General features: G+C 40.3%; 1 protein-coding gene across 5 annotated transcripts in view; it reads right to left on the bottom strand.

Moving 5' to 3' along the window:
- Positions 1–17,623: 17,623 nt before the first annotated feature.
- The window catches only part of LOC108797349 (keratin, type II cytoskeletal 5-like), a 162,906-nt gene continuing 155,544 nt past the window's right edge, over positions 17,624–24,985 (bottom strand). The window contains exons 1-10 of one of the 5 annotated variants that reach the window (XM_018568936.1): positions 22,688–23,318; positions 22,383–22,597; positions 21,772–21,832; positions 21,448–21,543; positions 19,876–20,040; positions 19,638–19,763; positions 19,090–19,310; positions 18,070–18,104; positions 17,824–17,974; positions 17,624–17,718 (exon numbers count right to left, since the gene is read on the bottom strand). In XM_018568936.1, coding sequence (XP_018424438.1) covers positions 17,646–17,718; positions 17,824–17,974; positions 18,070–18,104; positions 19,090–19,310; positions 19,638–19,763; positions 19,876–20,040; positions 21,448–21,543; positions 21,772–21,832; positions 22,383–22,597; positions 22,688–23,236 — 1,692 coding nt within the window. In that variant the 5' untranslated portion in view covers positions 23,237–23,318 and the 3' untranslated portion in view covers positions 17,624–17,645. Of the gene's footprint in view, positions 17,975–18,069; positions 18,105–19,089; positions 19,311–19,637; positions 19,764–19,875; positions 20,041–21,447; positions 21,544–21,771; positions 21,833–22,382; positions 22,598–22,687 lie in introns of those variants that run through there. The other 4 variants (XM_018568935.1, XM_018568933.1, XM_018568934.1 and 1 more) reach the window with 4 other exon arrangements.

Below are 24,985 nucleotides of genomic sequence, written 5' to 3'. Positions count from 1 at the left end.
TAATGTTCCACGCGTTTGGGTGCCAGCGGCTGAACGCACTGGAATGCACTCTTTATGGTATGACTGGGCCCTTAGAGCTATCATTTAAGTGACAACTCAATTTATTTATCTCAAAGTGCCAACACTGAAAATAAGCTTGGTATTGTGTTTTAGTTTGGGCATGGGGGTTTAACCCCTTCGTGACGGGAGACGTACACTGTACGTCCAGCCACAAAGGGACCCAATGACTTGTCACATACACTGTACGTGACGATTTATTTGCTGCTTTAGAGGGCTGTTAATCGCTGAGAATCAGCTTTTAACATTCATTAATGGATGCCCTTACTACAGAGGCATTCATTAATGAAAGGGTTAACCTTTTTCAGACACCCGATACCTTAATATCGGGTGTCTGAGAGTGACAGCAGAGCTGACACACATGCCGGCTTTTGCCGGCATTCTGACAGCTCGTATAGATCGAGAGAGATATCTCTCTCAACCTATACTGGCTTTTTTTTTTTTCTTTCATGAATAGATACATAATGTGTCTATTCCTATAATGTATCTATTCCTGGAAGAAGAATGTTTGTTTGCTGATCGTTGTTGCAACAATCAGAAAACATTTAGTAACAGCTGAATCCTGAACTGCTGCAGGATCAGTGTCACTAACTTATTATCGGCTGTTCTGAAGTTTGAAGCAGCCTGATAATAACCAAAAATTTATTAATTTATCATGCAGTAACAGTGAGATTAATTCACAAAATCTGCTTGATATAATTAAATAAATAAAATAACATTTTTAAGTTAAAAAAAAAAGTGAAAAGTGTAAAAAAAATAAAAAATTGTGAAAAGTGTAAAAAAAATAAAAAAATGTGTAAAAAATAAAATAAAATAAGGGACAAATAAATGAATGTATTTATTGCATTTTTTTAGCTGTGCTGGTTTTGTAAAAAAAATACTACAAATCAAAACTGGGAAAAAAGTGTTTTTTTTAAACGGTTTTTTCCTCTTTTTTTATATTTTATTTGTCCTAAGTGAGGCGTTAGACGCACATATGTGATATAAATATGTAGCCCTATCTGTCCTCTAAAAAACAATATATAATATGTGTGGGTGCACTTTGTAAGAAAGTATATTACTGACGTGGAAGAATCACACAGCAAAAATGTCAAAAGTGTGTCAGTCATTTACGAACAGAAACTAAAAACAAGCTCAGTCATGAAGGGGTTAAAAAACGTTCAGCATCACTGCCTTAGCCATAATAGGGAAACACACATATTCAAACATTTAAACATTTTATTTTTTCTTTATTATTTTTTACTTGATCACTTTATTTTTTTACTTTTTTAAATTTTTATTTCTTATTCTCTTTTAATTTATTTCTTATCATTTTTATTGATTTTATAATTTTTTACTTATTTTCACTTAACTTTATTGCTATCACACTGGGGATAACAAGTGCCAAGCCTGGAGGTGACAGGTTCTCTTTATTGAGCCTGCATCCTCCAATGCAGAAATTGTAGCACAGCATTGTGCTGGTTCTCCTGTGATAGTTGAGATGGGAAGGCTGTAAGGACAGTTCTCCTTCTCACTGTTCACATGGAGCAGATTGGAGAACGGACGTTCTCTGCTCTGCTCCCCACTCTCTATCTACTCTACTCCACTCCCCATTCTACTTTGCTGTGGTCCTGGGTCCCCCAGGAGAGCGGGGGACTCTGAAATCCACGGCAGGGAGAAAGGCAGCCGGTAGTGGGAGCAAACCATGGAGGGGGCGGCAGGGGGAGACAGACCTGCCTAGGCTCACAAGCCACCAGAAGGGCCTCTGCATGTCCTCTGTGGCACGTGTGCCACAGGTTCGCCATCGCTGCTCTGTAGTATTCCCTTTGAGTCCTCCCAGCAGCTACATAAAGGAAGGGCAAAGTAACTGGAGGAAGGGGGTTCTGCTAGGGAATTGACTGTTCCTGTAGTAGCCAATTTTTTTGCAAGTTTGAAGCACAATACAAATGAATAAAAAATAATTTATGGAAAGGAAAAACATTGTAGCTAAGCTCCCTGTGGACAAGTTAATCTTAAGTAGGGTATACATGATTAGACTTTAGAATGAACAAAATTGATTTTGGAACGTTCATTTCACTTTCTAATTGTTAATGGAGTCAAATCAATGATCGATTTTGAATGCAGTGACAAAAAAAATTCAAAGGAGCATGTTGGGACATTTTTTTGAATCGAACAAAATTCTAACAGTGAATGTTGTTTTCGTTCGGGAAACTCCATTCATTCCAAAATCAAATGTTACATGGAAACGAAAATCAAACGAAATTTTAAACAACAGTTGCCAAGTTTCTGATATTATCGAACATTCCAATGGGATTTTTTGGAACGTTCATTCAAAAATGTACCAGGGTATACCTTACTTTAGGTGGGCATACGGTTTTAAATGGACTTTAACTGCTTGTGGACCAGCCGCTGTATGAAAACAGGTGGTTCCGGGACGACCCACCTGTATGTCTTCTTGTGAAGCCACTGCAGCCACTGCTCCCACATGGAGAGCCATGGCTTTACATACAGATCCGATCGGACCGGCACCCTATGGCCCTATGATTTGTTATCACAGCAATCACATGAAAATGTTTACATTGTCGAACCCTCCCCTTCCATCACAGGCATGGGAGAGTCAAGTGAGTAATGAATGGATGAGTTATCCATTCATGACTCACTAGTGGAAAAAAGCTGAGGTAGCAGCAAAAAAAAAAAGTTTAAACTTATTTTAACCCTTTCTCCTGCTTATGTTAGATCAATTCTATCTATAGCAGTTACAGCAAAAAAGGTTTAAGTCATACTATTTCCTCTTTCTTCCTGTTGTGTCTCCAAGACAGGAAGTAAAGGAAAATGTCCCCAGCAGGACATAGTGAGCAAAAAAATAATATTAAGGGTGCTTCCCCCCTACCTAATTGTAATAACAAAGTTTTGGCTATTTACACACTTTAGGATTAGGGTTACTGTTAGGGTTCTCGATTTCACCAATTTTGGCAAAGCAAAAACATGCAGTTTTATTCATTTCTAGTGTACACCAAGCTAAAGGGAAACAGCTACAGTAATTTGTATCTACATAACATGTACATCAGGCATAGGGGTCTGCTTAAGACTTTGTCTAAACCCCACCAGCATTGTGCTACGCTTCTAACTTCCATGGTGCAGAGGCTCTTGATAAAACAGCCATGTGTGTATGTGCACAGCAGGACTGCTGCTCCAGGGTTCAAGTAAACATATAACCAGTGGTTGGTAGCTCTGATGTCACTTACCATAGCCCAATGCAAGCAAGGCTCAGATGGTCATCTACACCCATCCTAATGGTTTGTCCCAACTCCTGTCATTGCACTTTTGTTGGCTGGCTTGGTCTGCATAAAAAAAATAACTTATGAAATAAAATAAGGAATCAATATACAGAAATGATGATTACATGTATAAATTACATACAGTGTTAGAGTTTAGAATACAATATTTTTGTAAGTTTACTGTAGTCCTTCAACCCTTTCACTTTAATTTTTTTCATTTTGCACAGACACGCTAAAATTCAAATTGTGTACAAAAAAAACACACTTAAAACCCCAAAACATTATGAGTGGAATTTAACAAAGCTGAAACCAACAAAATCTGTAGCATATGCCCATAGCAAACGATAGTTTCTCGCTTTCATTTTCAAAGAATAGCTGAACAAACACTCAAGACAGAAGCTGAGTGGTTACTGTGGACAACTGCTCAAGAGTTTGTCACCTCTATTTTTGATAAATTACCCTTCTATATACTGTATTTTCTGAAAGCACAGGAACCTTAGAATAAAATAATGTCAGTTGCAATGTTTTATGTTACGCATTTGTGCAACTGTTTATTAAAGCCAAAGTTTCAGTAAAAAATACACTCATTATCAAATATTACCTTCAGTGCACACAAACACAATAAAATATCCACATTCAAGTGTGTGAAATATTATAAATGAGACTGAAATGAGTAACTAGGTAATAAATATGTCAAAACGTAGGAGTTGCTTCTGACCCCAAACAGCAACAGACTATTATAACCCATATTTTGAATAGGCGACTCTTTAAAAAACCTTTACAGCTCATCCATTTGGATATAACTATAAACCATGGCCTTAGAATTTTTCCAATCACTCTGTCGTATGTGGCAATACCTGATATGGGATGTGCAATGCGGTTTATGTACCCGTGTTTGCCTATGCTCACGTGTATGTTTGTATGTGTGTGCACATAAGGGCGGGGAGGATGCTTTAAATTTTGTGTTTGTTTTAATTTTTTAGTTATATAATATAGTTTTATTATTTTAACATTTTTCTCTTGACAGGTGCTCTTTACAGCGGTATCGAGGGGATTTCTAATGCTTCCTCTGCACTCCCCACAAGCAGAAGGCATACAGACAGAAATTGATCGGTTGTTTCCAGGACGCACCAGCCAGAATCTGCCCCCTCTGACCTTGGAAGTGCTGAGTGCTCCCGGATTTTTTGCTCCTAGGGTAGATTGAGAAGCCAATGTTTCTCCTCTCCCCTCTGCTTTCCATCCTGAATAGCAGCATTAACTTCCCAGACATTATTGGTTACAGTTGTCCTGATGATAAGTTTCTGTGTAAAGTGTAAGAGGCTAAAAATATAATACAATGTGTTCGTTATTACCCAGTTTTTTAGATAAGTTTAAACTAGCTTGGATAGAATACACTACAAAGTAATTTTAGGGCATCACAGGTTTATATGCAGTGCCTGGCTTGTAAAAAGCTCTTTTAATATTATCAGTCATTAACGTTCTTTCTTCACTTCTACAAAGAGAATCATATAATCTCAAAATTAATTGCCTCAAGGAAAACATTCTAGCACAAGTTTCCATGAGAATGTTCCTCCTTTTCCAAGACGTTGAGAATTTTGCTCAGAAATTCTGGATAAAAGATGCATCTTGACAGGATCATTCTACAACTGAGGATTTAGATAGAAAATGCAATCCCACACAAAGTTTTTTTTATTATTGTTTTAGATTGTGGAAAATTGTATTGCATACAATAAAATGTAGTGATGCATGTACAGATATAATGAGCAAAGTAAGTGTTGTTTCACATGTAGAACATTACAATAAAATCTTTTTGCTATTTTTATCCATGATTGGAGAAAATGTTGTCTGCTATGAAAGAAAGGTTCCTTATTTGTCCTTTTTTGTGGTGCTTGTATAAAAACTCTTTGGGATTAGGTAGCTGTGTTTCACACACTATGAAGTGGAGGTTTACATATTTCTGTATAATTGTTTTGATGGTGAAGAAGTGCCTGTGCCACTAGAGGATGCTGGGGTATGGGAGGCGGACTGTGTATTTGTAGGGACTTGGTAATTTTTTAATTCTATTTTCAAATTTTGTGATCTGGTATAGAGATTTGGCCAGCTTAGCAGTGTGTCGGCTTGTAGTCAAAAAAGGTTAGGAAAGAAAAGTGGGGCTATAGTGGCACCAAGCGACAAGTCCAATGAATCACAGAGTTACTTGAATAAAAAAATATATAATTTTATTTGTTTAGATACAAAATATAAAAACGGCCATGATTAAGAACTATAATAGAAACCTCCAACAACCACTCAGTTCCATGATTAGGGCAAATAACACAAGATTGGATTATTCAATAGCATGATGTAAATAATTATATTGGGTACATGTACTAATCAAACATGATAAAGATATAAGTCGATCCAAAAATGTCATGTGTAAGGCCTTAACTGGAGCCAATAGAGTGGATGGTTTTCAATTTTCTACGCGTTTTGCGCATCTAGCGCTTCATCAGGAAATTGAGGTAATCGACCCAATGCGGAGCCAGTGGATACACGCATGACGTGACAGCCAAAACGGAGAGATAGGCACCGCCAGGTGATGGGAATTGGAAGCCGAGGCCACAGCAACTGTATTGAGGGTTTTTCTTTTCTTTTTTTTTTTCATGTAGTGGAGAAAGGACAAGTACCTCAGATCCACAATTCCATCTAGTCCAACCACTGTATTCCAGTCACAGAGCAGGGAAGGAGAAAGCTAAAACGACACCTCACAGTCAACCCCGCCACCATTCCGCATAGACACCACTCCTGAAGTGAATAGCCGAACAGTGTTCGGCTCACTTCACTTCTGATCGGTCATTCACTCGGCTGCCCTCGGCAGCTTTGTGAATAGACCCCTTAGTATTCTCTAAGCATGGAGTGATTAACTCAGTCCCATGCTATGTTGAGCTTGCCCCAGCAGGGTGTGCAAGAGATAAAAATCTAGATCACAGATGTTTAATATCTGGCCTGGTTTGGAATTTTAGGGTGACCCCCATTTTTTTCCCCATTTTTGGGGGTGGGGTTCCTCCTTAAAATTTCTACCAGACCTTAAGGGCCTGGTATAACTTTGAGGGGGAACCTCACACACTTTATTTTTAAAAAATTGTAACTTGGGGTCCCTCCTAAAATTCCTACCAGACTTCCGGTTCCGGCCCCCAATGCAGTAGTCGAGCGGCCCAGAGCTCCGTCCCGTTCCTCGATCTACTTACATCCCGGGGCACCACACGACCATGACTGCCAGCCAGATTAATACTGCCACTCACCCGACCATGGATCGCTACCTCGATCGCCAGCCGAGGGCACGCAGATCCCTCACAAATCTCCCTTCAGATGACACTGCCACATCCAACATGGCGCCCGAGACGATGCAGCAGGAGGAGACACACGAGGCTTCAGAGGGTGAGACACAGCAGCCTACAACGGCACTCTCAGCACTGGATTACAAGCATATAGCATCTGAAGTAACCAAGTGCTTGAAAGCTGATATGGTGGCCATAATAGCTGACACATTGCAGCTTCACTTGGGCAATTTGAACGCCACCTTAGAGACCCAGTCACAGCGCATACAGGCAGTGGAACAGAGGGTGGGCGAATTAGAGGATCGTGCAGCCGATTCTCAAAGAAATGACACCGCCATTAATACCCAACTACATGCTTTACAGGACAAGGTGGAGGACTTAGAAAACAGATCGCGCAGCAATAATCTGAGAATTATTGGCGTATCAGAAGCAGTAAAACCGATTGATCTACGCCATTACTGCTCCATAATTATACCTAAGGCTTTAGGCCTCCCTGATCTCTGCAAAGTGGAAAGGGCGCACAGATTAGGCCCACCCAGGGATGACAACAAGCCGAGACCAGTTATAGTGCGTTATCTGGATTACTACGATAAGCAGTCCGTATTCCAAGCATACCGCACGCAACGCAACCTGGTGGTGGATGGCCTTCGATTGCTTCTATTCGCAGACTATTCGGCTGCAATGACCAGGGCACGAAAATCATTCCACGAAGTATGCCAGGCGTTGGCCCACAAACGGGACGGGGATGTTCTCCTATTTCACTTGAATGTTCCTCCTGTTGACTAGCCCTGTGTGTGACACAGTTGTCCCCACCTGCAGTCAGCCTGCGACCGTTCGCATTAGGAAAGAAGGAAGTCTGTATTCCTGGATGATTTTTTTTCTTTTATTAGTTGTTTTTCTTGTCAACACTATTGACCTAAGATTTCTGCTCGCTCAAGTTCGCACTCACCTGAGACTTCATCAGCTACTATGGGCTTTGCGCTGTAAGGGCCGTTACCGGTATGCTGCATCCAACCGGAGGGTGACTCCGTTAATACCGATTGGCCCTACATCTCAAGGGAATTACCTACATGGTCGCATCGGGGGCACTGGGACACCCGAATGTGCACCACACCTTTACCTATCTTTGCTTCCTTCGGCATTACTTGATGCTCCGCTGCTTGTATGGGTCCCACCCTGAATATTGTTACATGGAACATTAAAGGGCTAAAGTCACCCAGCAAACGTAGGCGGATTCTCCGACACCTTAAAAGACTCAAGGTGGACATAGCACTTCTCCAAGAAACGCACCTCAAAGAGGCGGATATTTCCCTTATGCACCAATCCTGGGTAGGCACTGTTAGAGGAGCACCGGCGTCCGGCAGATCGGCGGGTGTCGTCACACTCATCAGCAAATCCTTACCTCACACTGTCGTCGACCATCGGTGGGATGAAGACTCGGGCAGATGGTCCTTCCTGACGCTCCAACTGGGAATGCAAGCACTGGAACTTTGGAACATTTATGGTCCCAATACAGGCAACCAACCTTTCTTGGACAATCTGGCCGAACAGCTCTCCTCAAGACACTCTAGCAATCCTCTCCTGATCGGTGGTGATTTTAACGCAGTGTCAGCTCCTCAAGAGGGGGGTGTCCCCTTTCTTCAGTATCCATCAATCCCCAAGATACCCACTTGTCCACCTGGATTGAATCCACAGGACTACACGACCTCTGGAGGTATTTACACCCCCTGGACAGAGAGTTTACCCATTTTTCACATGCGCACAACACATTGTCACGCATTGACTTATTTTTTGCGGCCCACACTTTGCTACCCAACTTGGTATCGGCCGAGGTTGAGGACCTTATTATTTCAGACCATGCTCCTGTTTTATTGACGGTTAAAAATGTCGGTGCGCCTACTCATCCCACCATCTGGCAATTTCCCTCATACTTGACCAAAGACGAAACCTTTCGAGGTAAGCTCAAACAGTGGTGGAATGAGTACGCGTCAGATAACTTTGAACATATGTCTAACCCTGCTTTGTTTTGGGAAACGGCTAAGGCGGTTCTAAGGGGAAGAATTCTTGCATATGCCATCTCTAGGAAAAAGCTGATCAGGAGTAGATATGTGGAGGCGACCACGGCAAGCCAGGCGTACCTATCTAGACTACAAGCAGGACCCCACACCAACCACTAGAGCCTCTTGGCTGTCAGCCAAACAAGATTGTGACCATTGGCTCCGCCAACTCGAAATGATAATTAGGTCACCCAAAGATCTAGACCTTTTCAAATTTGGGAACAAATCAGGGAAACTTATGGCCAATCTGGCAAGAGGTAAACTAGCTACCACACATATTACTCAATTGTTAGATGAGGAGGGCAAGATACAGTCAAAACCATCAGCCATATGCAAACTTTTTAGTGATTTCTATCAAAACTTGTATAGACATGAAGGGGGGATGATTGTTCCGGCTCCTCTTTTCTAGAAACCGTATCCTTATCTTCTCTAAACGAGGAAGAGCTGGCCTCCCTTAACGGTAAAATATCGCTGCTGGAAATCGAGGACGCCATGAAACATGCCCAACGCTCAAAGGCCCCAGGGCCTGATGGCTTTTCAGCTGAATTTTATCGCGTACTAGCCCCTGAGATTTCCCCAATATTAGAGTCCCTATATCAAGATATTCTAACCAACCATTCTTGCCCCCCCACTTTTAATGATGCCTACATAAGACTGCTCCCCAAGAAGGGTAAGGACCCACTCCACCCTGGCTCCTATCGCCCAATATCCCTGCTGAATTTGGATGCCAAGTTACTATCAAAAATAATGGCGAATAGACTGGCTGTCGTGCTCCCTAAGCTCATCGTTCCTGATCAAGTGGGCTTCGTATCGGGCAGGGCCGCTGTCACTAATGTACGCAAGATTCTTCTAGCTCTTGAGAGGCACAGAATGCACGGCTCTTCTTCACACTCCATGGCACTTTTGGTCCTGGATGCGTAGAAGGCATTTGATAATGTTAACTGGAACTGGCTATACAAGGTTATGAAACGTATGGGTATTAACGGTACATTTTTGAACTTTATAACCACAATGTATTCTTCTCCTGTGGCTAGCATACTCACTCCCAATGCCATATCCCAGCCCTTTCCCCTTCACAAGTGGACAAGACAGGGATGCCCACTATCCCCTCTCCTCTTCAATTTGGCCCTGGAACCTCTCTCCAGATCTATGTCCTCCTCCTCAATCTTCTCGGGCCTTTGTGTAGGCACAGAAGACCTGAAAATTGCCCTATTTGCAGACGATATTATTCTTCTGCTCTCCGATCCCTCTGCCCAAGTCCCCAAAATTATGGAACATATATCTCAGTTTGGCTCCTTCTCCAGATTGAAGATCAACTTTCATTTGATGCTACCCCATAGTGCTCCCCTCGTTACCTCTACGTGGCCCACAGATTCTACTATTTCAATCCAGAAGCGTTCCATTACCTATTTAGGGGTCCACATCTCAGGGTACGCCACTGACTTATATCATCTCAACTACGGCCCGTTGTTTAAAAAAATTACTCAGGAACTCCACAGATGGCGTGACCTACCACTCTCTATGCTGGGCAGATGCCACCTTATTTGCATGATAAGCTTTGCCGCCTCCTATACCCCATGCAGACCATACCCCTCCTTATCAGACATAAGGACATTAGCACCCTACACACAGCCTTCTCTAAATTCATATGGAGGGGAAAGCGCCCCAGGATTGCGCTTCATAAACTCCAATCCCCTGCACAATCCTTGGGAGCTAACATCCCGAACATTAGAATGTACAAATTGGCAAGTCTGTTCAGACACGTGAGAGACTGGTTAAATGACACTTCTTATTTCACAAACACAACACTTGAATCACTCTCAGTGGCCCCATGGTCTTTATCGGGTATCATACATTCCCCTTGGAAATCTCTTCCCCCGCCTATTAAGGGCAACATACTATTACGGGATACTATACTTACCTGGAGGGAAGTTAGGAAACTTTTGAGGATCCAGGGGGTGGTTTCTCCCCTATTACCCATTACCTCCTCACCAGCGTTCCCCCCAGGTAGCGAATCCAAAGTCTTTTCTAATTGGCGATCCAAAGGCATCATTAGGATTGAGGAATTGCTATCTACCAGTGGGCACTGTAAATCATTTCGGGAGCTGCAGACTTCACACCACATCTCCAGCAATCACTTCCTTCAACACGCACAAATCCATCACTTTATTACTAAACACCTGCCGTTGCCCTGGTCACGACCCTCCCTATATCCTCTCAAGCGCCTACTACCTACCACAAACAAGTGATTAAATGGGCCACATTCCTTCAAATATCACCAGAGGATGCGGATGACATGATGCTTTCTGGCTGGCATGCAGTACGGAAAGCCATCATTAGTGAGTGGTGGAGAGAGCTCCAGTTTAAGGTCATACACAGAGCTTATTATGCCTTTAACCTAAAATACAAGTCCACTCCCCGGATTGGTTGACCTCCTGTCCCAAGTGCCAGTGCCCATATCCAGACCTAGAACATCTGTTTTGGAGATGCCCTCTTATAAAGCAATTCTGGGGTCATCTGGTAACATACATGAATACCCATTCAGGCTCTAGCAGATCCCGAGACCCAGCTTTGTGCCTTTTTCATGCCCCCGGGCCTCCACAATCAACGATAACCAAGAAATGATCACGATGGGAGCATCTGTGAATCCTCGCAGCAAAAAAAGCCATTTTGACAAACTGGCTCTCGCCGACTACCCCCTCTTTAAAACAGCAAGCAGACATACTGTCCAAACTAATGTCACTAGACAAGCTTGACGCCCAGTATAACAGCCCGTCCACAGCCAAATTCTTTGATACATGGACCTCATTCCTTGCATCCTCCCTATCACCCACTCAGCTGAGAGAACTCATGATATTGTTCAAAGACAAGGTCTGGTATCACACCGCAAAATTGGACGGATCTCTAGGGGTCCTAGATGTCCTTTAATGCACTTACTGTTCTGCTTGGGTGCTTCCCAACCATCTCAGAGTCCACCTATTTCTATTTCAATTTCAATTTTAATTTTACTTTAAATTTAAATCTCAATTCATTTTATCTTATCTCATAATGTGACCGCCCTAGTCCCCTATATTTAATTTCAGTCCACTTCATTTCATATACTTCTATTTTCCATGCCCGTTCTCATTCCCTCTGAACTTATATAGACACATCAAGAATCCAACAGGTTCAGGCGAACCTACGTTGCTACCAGGTGATTGTGATGCTTACTTGTTCTCTAGTTTGTTTGGAAACGAAACAATGTTATGCCTTAGGTTTGCGTTTCTTTTAAATGCTTTGTTTTACTGCGGTAACGTTGTATATTGATACCTTTAATGATATCATAGTATTATTTGTTACTTCTTGTCTTATGGGGTATTTTACAAAGTGCCGTCTGCACCCTATGGGGGCAGATTGAAATGTCTTATTTTTTTTCTTATTGATAAAATTCAAATAAAGACTATTTGCAAAAAAAAAAAAATTCCTACCAGACCTAAAGGGTCTGGTATGACTTTTGGAGGGAACCCCACTTTTTTTTGTTCGTTTTTTTATTAAATGGGGGTCTCTCCTAACTTTCCTGCCAGAAAGGGTCTGGTATTGTTTGGTAATTTTTTAAAAATAAATAAATGTCACTTTTTGCTGCAGCAGGTTCTGTACATAGTACAGATGCACCACTTTACAGGCAGTTTAGGGGACCCCCCAGGCACGATATTTAAAGGAATTTTTCATTTTTAATGTTTCACTTTTAGCAATGTTAAAATCACTGCTCCTTTAAAAACAGTATATTTTAAAAGTGTTTTTTTCATTAATACATGTCCCTCTTGGCAGTACCCAAATCCTGTTACCCTTGTTATGGCCAGTAATTTGCATATAAGGCTTCAAAATGGGAATATTTGATTTTCAGAGTTCTGTTCCCATAGACTTTCATTGAGTTTGAAGTTCGAGTTCCAACATTTTCCATGTGCTAAAGTTCGAACTCGAACCGAACTCGGGTGTGTTCGGCCCATCGCTACTTCCAATACCATCTCCGTGCCGATGACACTCAAATATATCTCTCCACTCCACAACTCACACCCTTGGTGTCCCTAACCTACTAACTGACATATCAGTCTTGATATCACATCACTTCTTAAAACTTAATCTTTCAAAAACTGAGCTCATGATATTTCCCCCCCCCCCATGCACCCTCCCCCAACTTTTCCATTGTGATTGATAATAATTTAAATGCTGCTGCCTTCACCTTCGTAACATCTCCAAAAATACGCTCCTTTCTAACCAATCAAACCACAAAACTACTCATCCACTCACTTGTTATCTCTCGTTTCGACTATTGCAACTCCTTTCTCATTGGCTTACCTCTGCACAGGCTATCCCCCTTCAGTATATCATGAATGCTGCTGATAGACTCATCCACCTAGCCAATCGCTCAGTGTCTGCAACCCCATCTGTCATTCCCTCCACTGGCTTCCAATCCAAAGGATAAAATTCCAAATATTAAAAACCACTCACAAAGCCATCCAGAACTCTGCCCCCAGCTATATCTCCAATAATTTCAAAGTATAACCATAACCATCCTCTCCGTTCCTCCCAAGACCTTCTGCTCTCTAGCTCACTCATCAACTCCTCCAATGCTTGCCTCCAGGACTTCTCTATAGTCTCTCCCATCCTTTGGAACTCTGTACCCCAACCTGACCATCTATCTCCCACTCTGACTGCCTTTAGACGATCACTAAAGACTCATGCCTTCAGGTAAGCCTTTCTTGCCTCAAACTAACCACTGAACTATCACTTTCTTAATCAATTCATCCCCACACAGCTACTTCCTCGTGTATCACTTGTCCCTCCCATTTAAACTGTAAGCTCTCACGAGCAGGGCCCTCCTTACCATTTTGTTTTGCCTTGTATTGTAACTGTAATGTCCTCCTTATATTGTAAAGCACTGTGTAAACTGTTGGCGTTATATAAATCCTGTATAATAATAATAATAATAAAATTTTTCTTACAGGCTGCAGGGGAAAAGGAAAATAGAGGATTTGTACTAATCACGCAGCTAAAGCACAATTCCAAGATTTTAGAGCCCAGTGTTAATTTGGCTTGCACCCTAATAAACAATTTGTGCTATTGAAGCTGCGATTATGAGACACTGTCATTCTCAAAGAGACCCAAGGAGAGGCTACTTTTTGTGAAGAGGGTAGCGTCTTTCTTCTGTATAGGGTATCAAAGCTCTTCTAAACATAGTCTAAACATAGTGGCCAGAGCACAGTGATCATGATTCTCAAACCTACCCACCTGGCACTGGCACCTAGCAATTATACCTTCTATAAACATACAGGGGAAAAGGAGTATCGCAATAAGTAGCAAATAAGTTACAAATTATGTGGACTGAGCTCCTGGGTTTCAGGAATAATATTCAAACAGCAGAATCCCCTTTACAAAGAAATCACATTAGTGGAGCTATCCAGTGAACAAGTAACTCTATAGTATGTAGTATATCAAAAGATTTTTAATTAACATAGAAAAATATAAAGGTAAAGCACCTAATACATGACATTTTTAAAAATCTTAAAAGAAAGGCACAACTTCCCTTGAATGACCCCAGAGTAGGACAAAGCAGTCAGGGTTAATTTGTCAGCAGAGTAATAGGCAGTCACTGGTAGGAGTAGATATACTGCATAAAAACAGTAGATACAAATGTATCAGTATGTAACAGGTTTACTCACTTTATTCATCTGTGGCCACAAAATGAAAGTCCATCTAAGATTGCTGTGATGGATATAGAAGTGATATCTCAATGGAAGATATTCCTGTGATAATTTGTAATCCCAGTGATTGTCTTTATAAAGATCGCACAGTTCCTCTCATTATAAATCTGGAACAGTATCAGTATCCATTATACCTTCTCCAGTGTCAAGCTTTTAAACCATTCAGAGTTAAAAGTAGAAATGGAGTTACAACAGCATTTTAGGGAGTTCTACATGTGCAAATAGGTTTCTGAACTTTGTCTTCGTGAACTGTGTGGGTGTTCGGAATAAATGTCAGTCAAAGTACCACAGCGCTGAATACTGAAAAATGGCCTGGCCAGGAAGGGGGTCTAAACACCTGGTCTTCAAGTGGTTAAAAGTATGAAGGACACATATCTGTTAATAAAATGAAATGCCCTCTGATTCGCCATAGTACAAATGGTTTTCTTACCTCTATATTTCCACTGTTCAAGCAATGGGTACACTTTTGCTAGTATGATAGTACCCAGTCCCTGTACAATACTGTGCTTCTAGACCACATAGTATATACTTGTACAGTTTTGTGTAATGTCTAAAATTGTCCTCCATTGTGTGCTCATGTCAATTAGGCTGTTCTTATGTGTAAAGACTTCAGCTAAAGAGTTATTTTTTCCAATAAACGTTCTACTGTTTCCACTTGCCCTGCTTAACAAGAATCTACCTGTATGTACTCCAGAGATATATTGCAGAGTCCGCTGAACAATGCTATAAGAAAATTTTAGAGGGATGTCAGGATATCATAAAAAGCAACCCCAAATCAAAGATAACACAAGTACTAACTTAGGTGTGATTTTTCACATTTCTTGTAAAAATGTATTGTATATGTGTCAGCAGTAGGGATGTGGGCAAGGGGCAAGGTCAGACGCAAGATTTAGCCCAGTCAGGGCCCAGTCTTTCAGATGGCGGTCTTTATTTTTAAAAATAATTTCAATTTATTTTTTATTGTTCTATTTTTTATTTAGTTTTTTTCAAAAGTCTGGTCTTTTAATTGACAATTTATTTTAACCCTTTTGTGAATGGGTAGCCCTTACTCATTCACAAGGGAGGGGGAGCATCTGGGTGCCCCTTTATTAAGGAGGTATCCTGATGTGAATAAGCCCCTGCCCACACCCTCACAACCAACGCTACAGGGCCTTTGGGGAAGATGCCCATTTCCCCACCGGCACAGGAAGAAGGTGCTTTTCCAGGGGCAACCCTGGAAAAGCACCCTCCCAGTGCAGGGGGCATGTGGCCTGGTATCGTAGGGGGGGGGGTGCTCGCTCACCCCCCCCCCCCTTTCCTCCTCTGCCAGGCCTGTGCTCGGATCAAGGGTCTGGTATGGGATTTTAGGGGGGACCCGACACATGTTTTTCCCCCCATTTTTGGGGGTGCAGTTCCTCCTTACAATTCTTACCAGACCTTATGGGCCTGGTATGACTTTGAGGGGAAACCCATACACTTTTTTAATTAAATGGGGTGCCGCCTAAAGCAGTGGGTCCAGATAACCTGCACTCTGGAGTACGTGGTCCAGTTTTGGTCACCAGTATTAAGAAAATATGTCCTTGATCTGGAGAGGGTCCAGCGAAGGGACACTAAACTAATTAGGGGAATGGAGGACCAGAACTATGAGACAAGGCTCATAAATGTAAACATGTTCACGTTGGAAGTAAGGAGATTAAGAGGGGATATGATTTTCATGTACAAGATGTTCAATGGCGACAGCAAAATTGGCAACAAACTCTTTACAAACTCCGTTACAGAAACTAGAGGCCACCACCTAAAATTGGTGGAAAACAAATTCCAGCACAAGGGACAAAGGGGGTTCTTCACGGTAAGAGCGGTAAGGGTCTGGAACTCACTGCCATCGGCAGTGATTTCAACCTGGAGTGTGGAAATGTTCAAGAAACTCTTGGATGATTTCCTGAGGGACTATAATATACAGGGGTACAAGTACTCCTAAGAAAGAGATGATGCATGGACCGATATGGGTTGGACTTGATGGACTTGTGTCTTTATTCAACCCCAAATACTATGTACTATGTAACATTATTTTTTAAAAGTTTTTTTTTCATTGATTCATGGTATTAACACCCCTGTATTCAATGTTACCTTGGCCCAGTAAATTTTCACATCCCTCTGGCTCCTGGCAGCAGCCTGCTCTACATTCCTGCTCAGGATGTGCTCCGTCCGAGGGTGCATTTACATTCAAACTGCATGTTCCTTGAGAATACCTACTGTCATCAAGTGAGGTTTCCCTCTTTCACACACACACACTCCGTCATACACATATTCTGGAGCTGTAGTATAAAATAGTACAGCATTGCACTTTTACTAGTCTCATGTAACAGTATGTTGTGTATAAACATATTTGTCTGGTTCTTTTCTTATGGTTAGGTGGCATGACATAATTGTCGGGATCCGCTTCTGGTGCGGCGTCTCAATATACCGCGAGCTGCAGCTCGCGGTATACTGCGGCATCTCAGTATACCGCGAGCTACAGCTCGCGGTATACTGAGCCTAGGGTGACCGGAGGACGTTAGTTTGTGTCCTCCCGTTACCCTTAGGAGAACTATGGGAAAAAGCCCTAACCCCATAGTTCTCCTTTAAGAAATCCTGTAAAGTATTTGGAAGTTTACACTAGGAATATTCAAGTTACCATTCATATTTCACACTTAGATGGTATTAATACTGCATATACAATGGTGTCTTCAAATATGTAAATGAACTGGGAACAACATTTTTTTTTTTTTAATGAATGCAGTTTATTTCAGGAAAAATAGTACATTGTAACAGTATACAACAAAGATAAGCGACAGTTAAATTGCACATTTTGTATTAAAGAAACATGTCTGATCCATCAGATTAGGTATCAGATTATGAGATAGGTAGGAGTGGGTAATGGTATACATCATCCTTTTGTTTGTTTGTTGTTTAATTTGGTTTAAGACAACTGTATGTGAATACAGTACCTCAATTTTTTTTTTACTTTGCATGGATGTGATTGATTAAGGAAGGTTCATGAAGACAATGCTGGGGATAAACTTTTGTGATAAAATAAAAAGACATCCACGGATGCATAAAGCCTCCTGGTTAACCTCAATACTGTAAAATCTTCAAATTTAGAACATGAATATCACTGATAAGGCCACAGTTGTAGATGTTTCAAGTGTTATTAGGAAATGATGGTATTATATTACATGTGGCATTGCGAATGACATTTTAATGCCTCCTGGAACTTGTGGAGGTCTTTGAGATAATTTTTACACTTGAATTACTGCCACTTCCAGAGCCAAAACCAGCCAGTTTTCCACTGCCAGCACTGAAGCTTCCTCCACCATAGCTTCCTCCTGCACCATAGCCGCTGCTTCCTCCTCCAACACCGTATCCACTTCCACCTCCGAAACCGATTCCACTTCCACCTCCCATACCGTATCCACTTCCACCGCCCATACCGTATCCACTTCCGCCGCCCATACCGTATCCACTTCCTCCACTTCCACCGCCCATACTGTATCCACCACTGTTACCATAGGATGAACTTACAACAGCTAGAAGAAAAAAGTTGCATGGTAAGTCAGCCTTAGCAGTTACAAATAGTACTTATGAAAATATCTCTATGTATGAATAAGCAACACAGACTTACAGATGTTCACAGCTCCTACACCATCCCCTGCCAACCTGTAAGAAATAAAGCAAAATAAATATTTCAAATCCATTCCAAAAAGGTTCTTTGTAACATTTGTAATCAGTGTGTCATTTCTGAGCCTTTTCAATCTTCTGTGGGTTCTTTTTATTGTCTTAATCAACCAGCAGTTCAGAGTCCCAAAAGGGGGGTCCCAGAATTTGTTTTAAATGTTACAATCTGACTTTATAATCAGTTCCAGTGGTTGGCAAGAAAAGCTGACATCTACATGCTCTAGTTTGGTGGTAGTAGGATCACGCTGGTCATCATAATTGTATCATGTGTAGGCATTGCAGTACTTTGGTTTGCTATACTACTTAGTTATGCTAACATACGTACTTGATTGATCAATAGAGATTACAATGCTCATTTTGGTCTATGATGTAAAAGATATACTCACCCGATCCTCGATCCCGCTGGCTTCTAGACCGGCCCATGTAGCCTTGCAGTGCGGTGGTAGCCCCATTGCAAGGGTTAAGTTTTGATATGCCCGGAATTCTTCTTTTTCAAAAAATGCAGCTCTTGCTACAATGCTCACCTCATCTACAGTGCTGCCCCGCTGTCCTTCCAAAAACGCAGCCTTACCACCAGTTTTGTGCTGGGTTGAACGATAGCCAGCATAATTCAATCCATTTTTTTTTGTGAACCCAGGCTCTCGTGTACACCCACCCAATGGTTCCGACTACATCAGCCTAATCTTACAATATGAAACTGCAGAGAAGAGAGTTGTCATCATAAAATGAGCACCACACCCTGCAGTATTAAAGACCGCCCACTGTTGCCTGATTGAGGAGAGGAAGAAGACCTGAAGATGTCATGTGACTGACCATAAACCCCAGATAAAAAGGTATGTATAAATCAAATATTTTAAAGAAGGCTGCAAGAGAGGAGTATGTGTGTGTGTAAGAAGGGGGGAGGGGCAGCTGGAGTTTTGCTTTAATTACATTGTGAACTTACATTATGAGTCACGGTTTTCCTTACCTGCTTTCCTCTCCTTCCAGCAGTTTTCTGTAAGTGGCAATTTCAATATCAAGGGCGAGTTTGACATTCATCAACTCCTGATAGTCTTTCAGTTGTCGAGCCATGTCCTGCTTGGCCTTCTGCAGAGCTTCCTCTAACTCAATAAGTTTGTGCTTGGCATCTTTTATTGCAAGCTCTCCACGTTCTTCTGCCTCAGCAATTGAAGCCTGTAGCTTGGCACACTGTTTTAACAAAGGAACACAAAATCAATTAATATATTGCTGCACCATATTTATGATAAACATACTTCCTAAAACCATATATGAGTCAAATAATCTTATGCCAGAAAGCATACCCATTTTATCCAATTATGGTTAGGTTTTAATCAGTTTAAATTGTTCAGTATTCAAAAATAAGCCAGAGACATTTTATAATAGCTATGTTAAATTCCATAATACATATTTCCTGGCAGAACTAGAGACAATGTAACAGTGTAATAAACCTTTGCTGAAGAGGGGAAGCATTCATTACTGACTCCTAATGTAAATCCCTGAAGCTATTCCATCTACCTGTTTCTTCACGTTTTCAATTTCAGAGCGCAGTCTAGTAATCATACGGTTCAGTTCAGATATTTCAGTTTTTGTGCTCTTCAGATCATCACCATGTCTGCCAGCTGAAACCTGGAGCTCCTCATACTGTAGAAAAAGTATAAAAGTACCATATGTTTACAAAAATAAAGGAGAATAATCAAAGCATGATTTGTAGACGGTAACATTCACATATGTCTGAAATAGACAAAGAACTTACTTTAGTTTGGTACCAGGATTCTGCTTCTTTGCGGCTTCTGTTGGCAATGTCCTCATATTGAGCCTTGACTTCTGCAATGATGCAATCCAGATCCAAAACTCTGTTGTTGTCCATGGACAAAACCACCTGGGTATCTGAGATCTGTCCTTGCATTTGAAGGAGTTCCTGAATACATGTAGAAAATTAGTTAGTTATCTTAGGCGATGTTGAACAGTAGGATGGATGGAAGAAACTTGAATAATGAACTGAATACATGTAAAAGCTTAGTTAGTTATCTTAGGCGATGTTGAACAGTAGGATGGATGGAAGAAACTTGAATAATGAACTCACTGCTTAGCCAATCAGTTCACTTTTTTTACTCAGTGGACATTTGGTGGTACTGTCCCAAATATACTTTATTACACTTATTGTTTATAGTGTAAGGGTGGTCAGACTTTGTAACTCTTTTGGCGATGGCCAAATTATATAAACGTTAATGCAGATTATAAACTTTGTTTAACAAAAATCTCTATCTATAATAAGCAGGGTTCATCAATAGGGTGACTGGTAAAAAGGGATTCATTAAAATGGATTTTCCCTTAACAGGGTTAAGAAGTAATTTTTCTCTCACAGTCACCATAAATGGCTCCCTCACTGGGGTATAATTTTACTTTTTCTGCACAGTATTAGAATATTTGGCTGAACTTTGTATTTCATAATAGGTTACTATGTATTTAGGATAATACATATTTTAGATAGCAACTGTGCTTTGGTGGTGGCGGGATCTGGTAGAAGTCAGATTTTGCATTTTCTTTTCTCTTTATGTATTCTATACATACAAAAAAAAGCATTAAAGTGCACTGTGTCTAGACTACTGATGTTAAAATATTTACATATTCTTAATAAGCAGTAAAAAACTTTATAAAAAGCCCTTCTCCCCTTATTTTCTTGGGCCGCAGAAACATAGCAGCTTGCCAACCCTCTTGTATAAACAAACAGCAGTATTCCTAAGCTGTTAGAAATTGGCTCTTGTAAGTTTCAAGGGTGAATTAATCCGCAGTGCCTGCAGCTACAGACATCCAGGGTGGCTTGCTTTATATACTCAATCACCTCTTGTTAAGAATATATAAATACTTCAATGTCCATAGTCTGGGCACAAGTGCACTTTAACGTGCATCTATTGTGAATAAATGAAAAGCATGTGCCAAATAGTCAGCCTATTCTATTTATAAATTCTATCATACAAAAATCAAGGCACCTTGCAGACAGCTGAAAATTCAGATAAGTGCTCACAATTGAGACACTTATGGGTGTCAAGCCATCAGAACCTCGTACTGTATCCCTTGCAGGCTCAGCCTATTTGAGGGTGACAACGCTACCCAGATTGAGAGGGTCACCCCATCAAAAGAGATCTGAGACTCTGCACTCAGAAAAAGCACAGTTAGGCTTGACTTTAAGTGATGGAACATGTATAGGTTTTTACAATTTGATTATTGTTCTACTGGAACTCTTCATTTAACTTTTTCTTACTCATTCTACGTATTCTAAAGTGAAAAGAGTACGGTATAAAGCACATGGAGAATTTGTAATTACCGCTTCATACAGAGCCCTCAGGAAGTTGATCTCATCAGTCAGGGCATCAACCTTGCATTCCAGCTCAACCTTGTTCATGTAAGCAGCATCCACATCCTAATGCATCACATATGTAAAGATTATTCAGTGTTAGAACATGAACTTCAAGACACAATATCTTATAATAAAACATGATGCCTGGAGCACCAATGCACAGTAATCCATAGCAACCATTCAGCTAAGCATTAACAACCAGCTAAACATTTAGTAACCTGGTTGAAATGTTATTTTATTAGCCTCTTTGGTATATTATTATATTCAAAGTTATTAGGTTTATTAAATCACCTTTTTAAGCACCACAAATTCATTCTCTGCTGCTGTTCTCTTGTTAATTTCATCTTCATATCTATACAAAAGGAAACATTACAAAAATAACTCATTAACTGTTATATCCACTGCATATGAATTAAAAGTACTGTATTTCACAAGGACAGTGGCTTACAGGCTGTCATTACTTCATATCATATTGCAGCAAACTTCCTGCCAACTCACATTTTACACTTCAGACCCATGTGATATGACCAGGGTTACAAACAGGTTTTGTACAAAACACATTCTGAGGTATTAATTATCTGAAATCATGGTTACAATAAACATTGTGCAAGACACAGACAGTCTAGCCTCAGCATCTTAGATTATACTATGTTATACCTCTTACTGATAAAACATATTCAATGGTGCAAAAACATCAATGACAGAGAAGCAATGCATTTTAACCATATAGCCATAAAGAGAATTTGGAAAGAGAAATTTAGAAACCAAACTTTTTTTTCAGTATTTATAGGCTTATGTTTAGAAAGTCTACTTTAACTTTTTCTACTTCTCTACAAATGCATCAATTGTTTTCAATGTACTAAGGAAATATTCAGTAAATAAAATAATTCATTTTCACTTACTTGTTTTTGAAATCCTCAACACAATCCTGCATTTGTCTAAGTTCTGAATCCAAACGAGATTTGTCATTCACTAGGCTGTCTAGCTGTCTCCGAAGTGTATTAATGTAGCTTTCAAACATAGGTTCAATGTTGCTTCTAACAGTTTTGACACCTTGCTCTTGCAAGAGACTCCATTTTGTCTCCAGTACTTTATTCTGTTGCTCTAAGAAACGGACCTACAAGTCAACCGAAATCAGAACATGTCATGTCTGTGTAATATCTAAAGCAACAGAATGAGTAATCATGTATAAGTAATAAAAACTTACCTTGTCGATAAAAGATGCAAACTTATTGTTGAGGGTCTTAATCTGCTCTCTCTCTTCTGTGCGGACTCTCTGAATATTTGGGTCAATTTCCAGATTGAGGGGAGCTAAAAGGCTCTGATTAATTGTGACTTCTTGGATCCCCCCAGGTGGGCACACTGGAAATCCAGCTCCACCACCAAACCCTTGACCACCACCAAACCCTTGACCACCACCATACCCTTGACCACCACCAAATCCGTGACCAGCACCAAATCCAGAGCCCACTCCGTAGCCTGCTCCTCCGCCAATTGCAAAGCCAGATCCACTACCAGCTCCAAACCCAGAGCCATATCCATAACGGGACTGGGAACTCTGTGACATTCTTTTGCCATATCCTAAGTTTTGGAGACTTCTGCTGCCAAAGCCACCAGTGCTGGCCCGGCCACCACCTAAACCACCACTGCTGGAGCGAACGGTTGAATAAGAGCTGAAGCTGTTTCGGTTTGCCCCGGCTGGCACAGCAGAAGCAGTACTGAAGGTTTTTTTCATTGTTTGGTGAGCCAAAGACATGGTCCTGTTACAAAAGTGATGCTGAGGATGAGCAAAGACGGAGGCAGAGTAAATGGCTCTGCGATAAATCTCCCCTTTTATCTGTCTCAGTATGTGGGTTTGGTCCAAGGACATGTATGTATCATCTTACCTCAGTGATGGGTTTGGCATGCCCTGCAGCAATCTAAACACTGAGCTCATCTGATTAACACACACCTCTATTATATGTAGTACACAAAAATGTGCAATAGCTTGTATTATTTGGGAAACTCTTCATCCGAAAATTAATCACTGCTATAAACTAGCATTTTTATGGGCTTTGACATACTCAGATGCTTAGTTAAGTCTTCTATGCACTTTTAAACGTGGAATGACTGGAACAATCTAAAGATGAATAAATCTAAGAATGGATAGATAGATAGATAGATAGATAGATAGATAGATAGATAGATAGATAGATAGACTGAAAATAAATGGAAGCTGATATTAGAAAGAAAGATAGATAGAAAGAAAGATAGATAGATAGATAGATAGATAGATAGATAGATAGATAGATAGATAGATAGATAGATAGATAGATAGATAGATAGATAGAAGTTAATACTAAGATAGATAATAGATAGATAGATAGATAGATAGATAGATAGATAGATAGATAGATAGATAGATAGATAGATAGATAGATAGATTGATAGATTGATAGATTGATAGATTGATAGATAGATAATATAAGCTGATATTAGATAGATAGATAGATAGATAGATAGATAGATAGATAGATAGATAGATAGATAGATAGATAGATAGACTGATAATAAATAGAAGCTTATATTAGAAAGATAGATAGATAGATAGATAGATAGATAGATAGATAGATAGATAGATAGAAATATACTGATAATATATATAAGTTAATACTAAGATAGATAGATAGATAGATAGATAGATAGATAGATAGATAGATAGATAGATAGATAGATAATAGACTGATAATAAATAGAAGCTTATATTAGAAAGATAGATAGATAGATAGATAGATAGATAGATAGATAGATAGATAATAGACTGATAATAAATAGAAGCTTGTATTGGAAAGATAGATAGATAGATAGATAGATAGATAGACTCCTTTGTAATGCATATTTATTAGGCAATATCAGTTATTTGCTAAAATATCTACAGCAGTTCACATGTGAACATATAATACGGTTCATATGCTTCTAAGAAAATTGTAAAAATAAAATGAACTTCAAATGGAAATGAGTGAATACATGTGCAGAGTGAAATGAACTGTGAGCTTTTTTGCACAATAGTGATCCCCCACCCAGGGAGAGGCTCATGTCTTCAGCATTTGTCAGTTGCCAGTCCGTTGTAGGTGCATGTAGGAAATTGCAGACGGTGCAATGACTAAATGAAGCAATGTCACCTCCCTGGCTTGTGGTTAGCAAGGTATTTTTTTTTCATACAGGTAAAGAATTTCTCATAAACACTCGCTTGCTGAGCAGGACATCAAATGTGTCTTATGAAGCAAGGAAGGCACAAAGGATCCTCTGTTCTCTGTTCTCAGCTATCAGAGAATAGTAGAATGTAGACGTAACATAAACAATAATGCTAGAAAAAATCATGCACTGTACATTATGGTAGTAACTAAGGACTTTGTTTATGTGTGTTTCTGAAATACTGCTATAATGCTGTTAATGGGAGATTCTTCCTTTTGTATCCTAACCTTATCTAGAATTATTATATTTGGAATCCGATTGGTTTGCTGCT

Source organism: Nanorana parkeri, unplaced genomic scaffold (assembly GCF_000935625.1).
Source record: "Nanorana parkeri isolate BGI_ZX_2015 unplaced genomic scaffold, ASM93562v1 scaffold1262, whole genome shotgun sequence".
Taxonomy (NCBI): domain Eukaryota; kingdom Metazoa; phylum Chordata; class Amphibia; order Anura; family Dicroglossidae; genus Nanorana; species Nanorana parkeri.
This window is presented reverse-complemented; position numbering and strand designations above follow the sequence as displayed.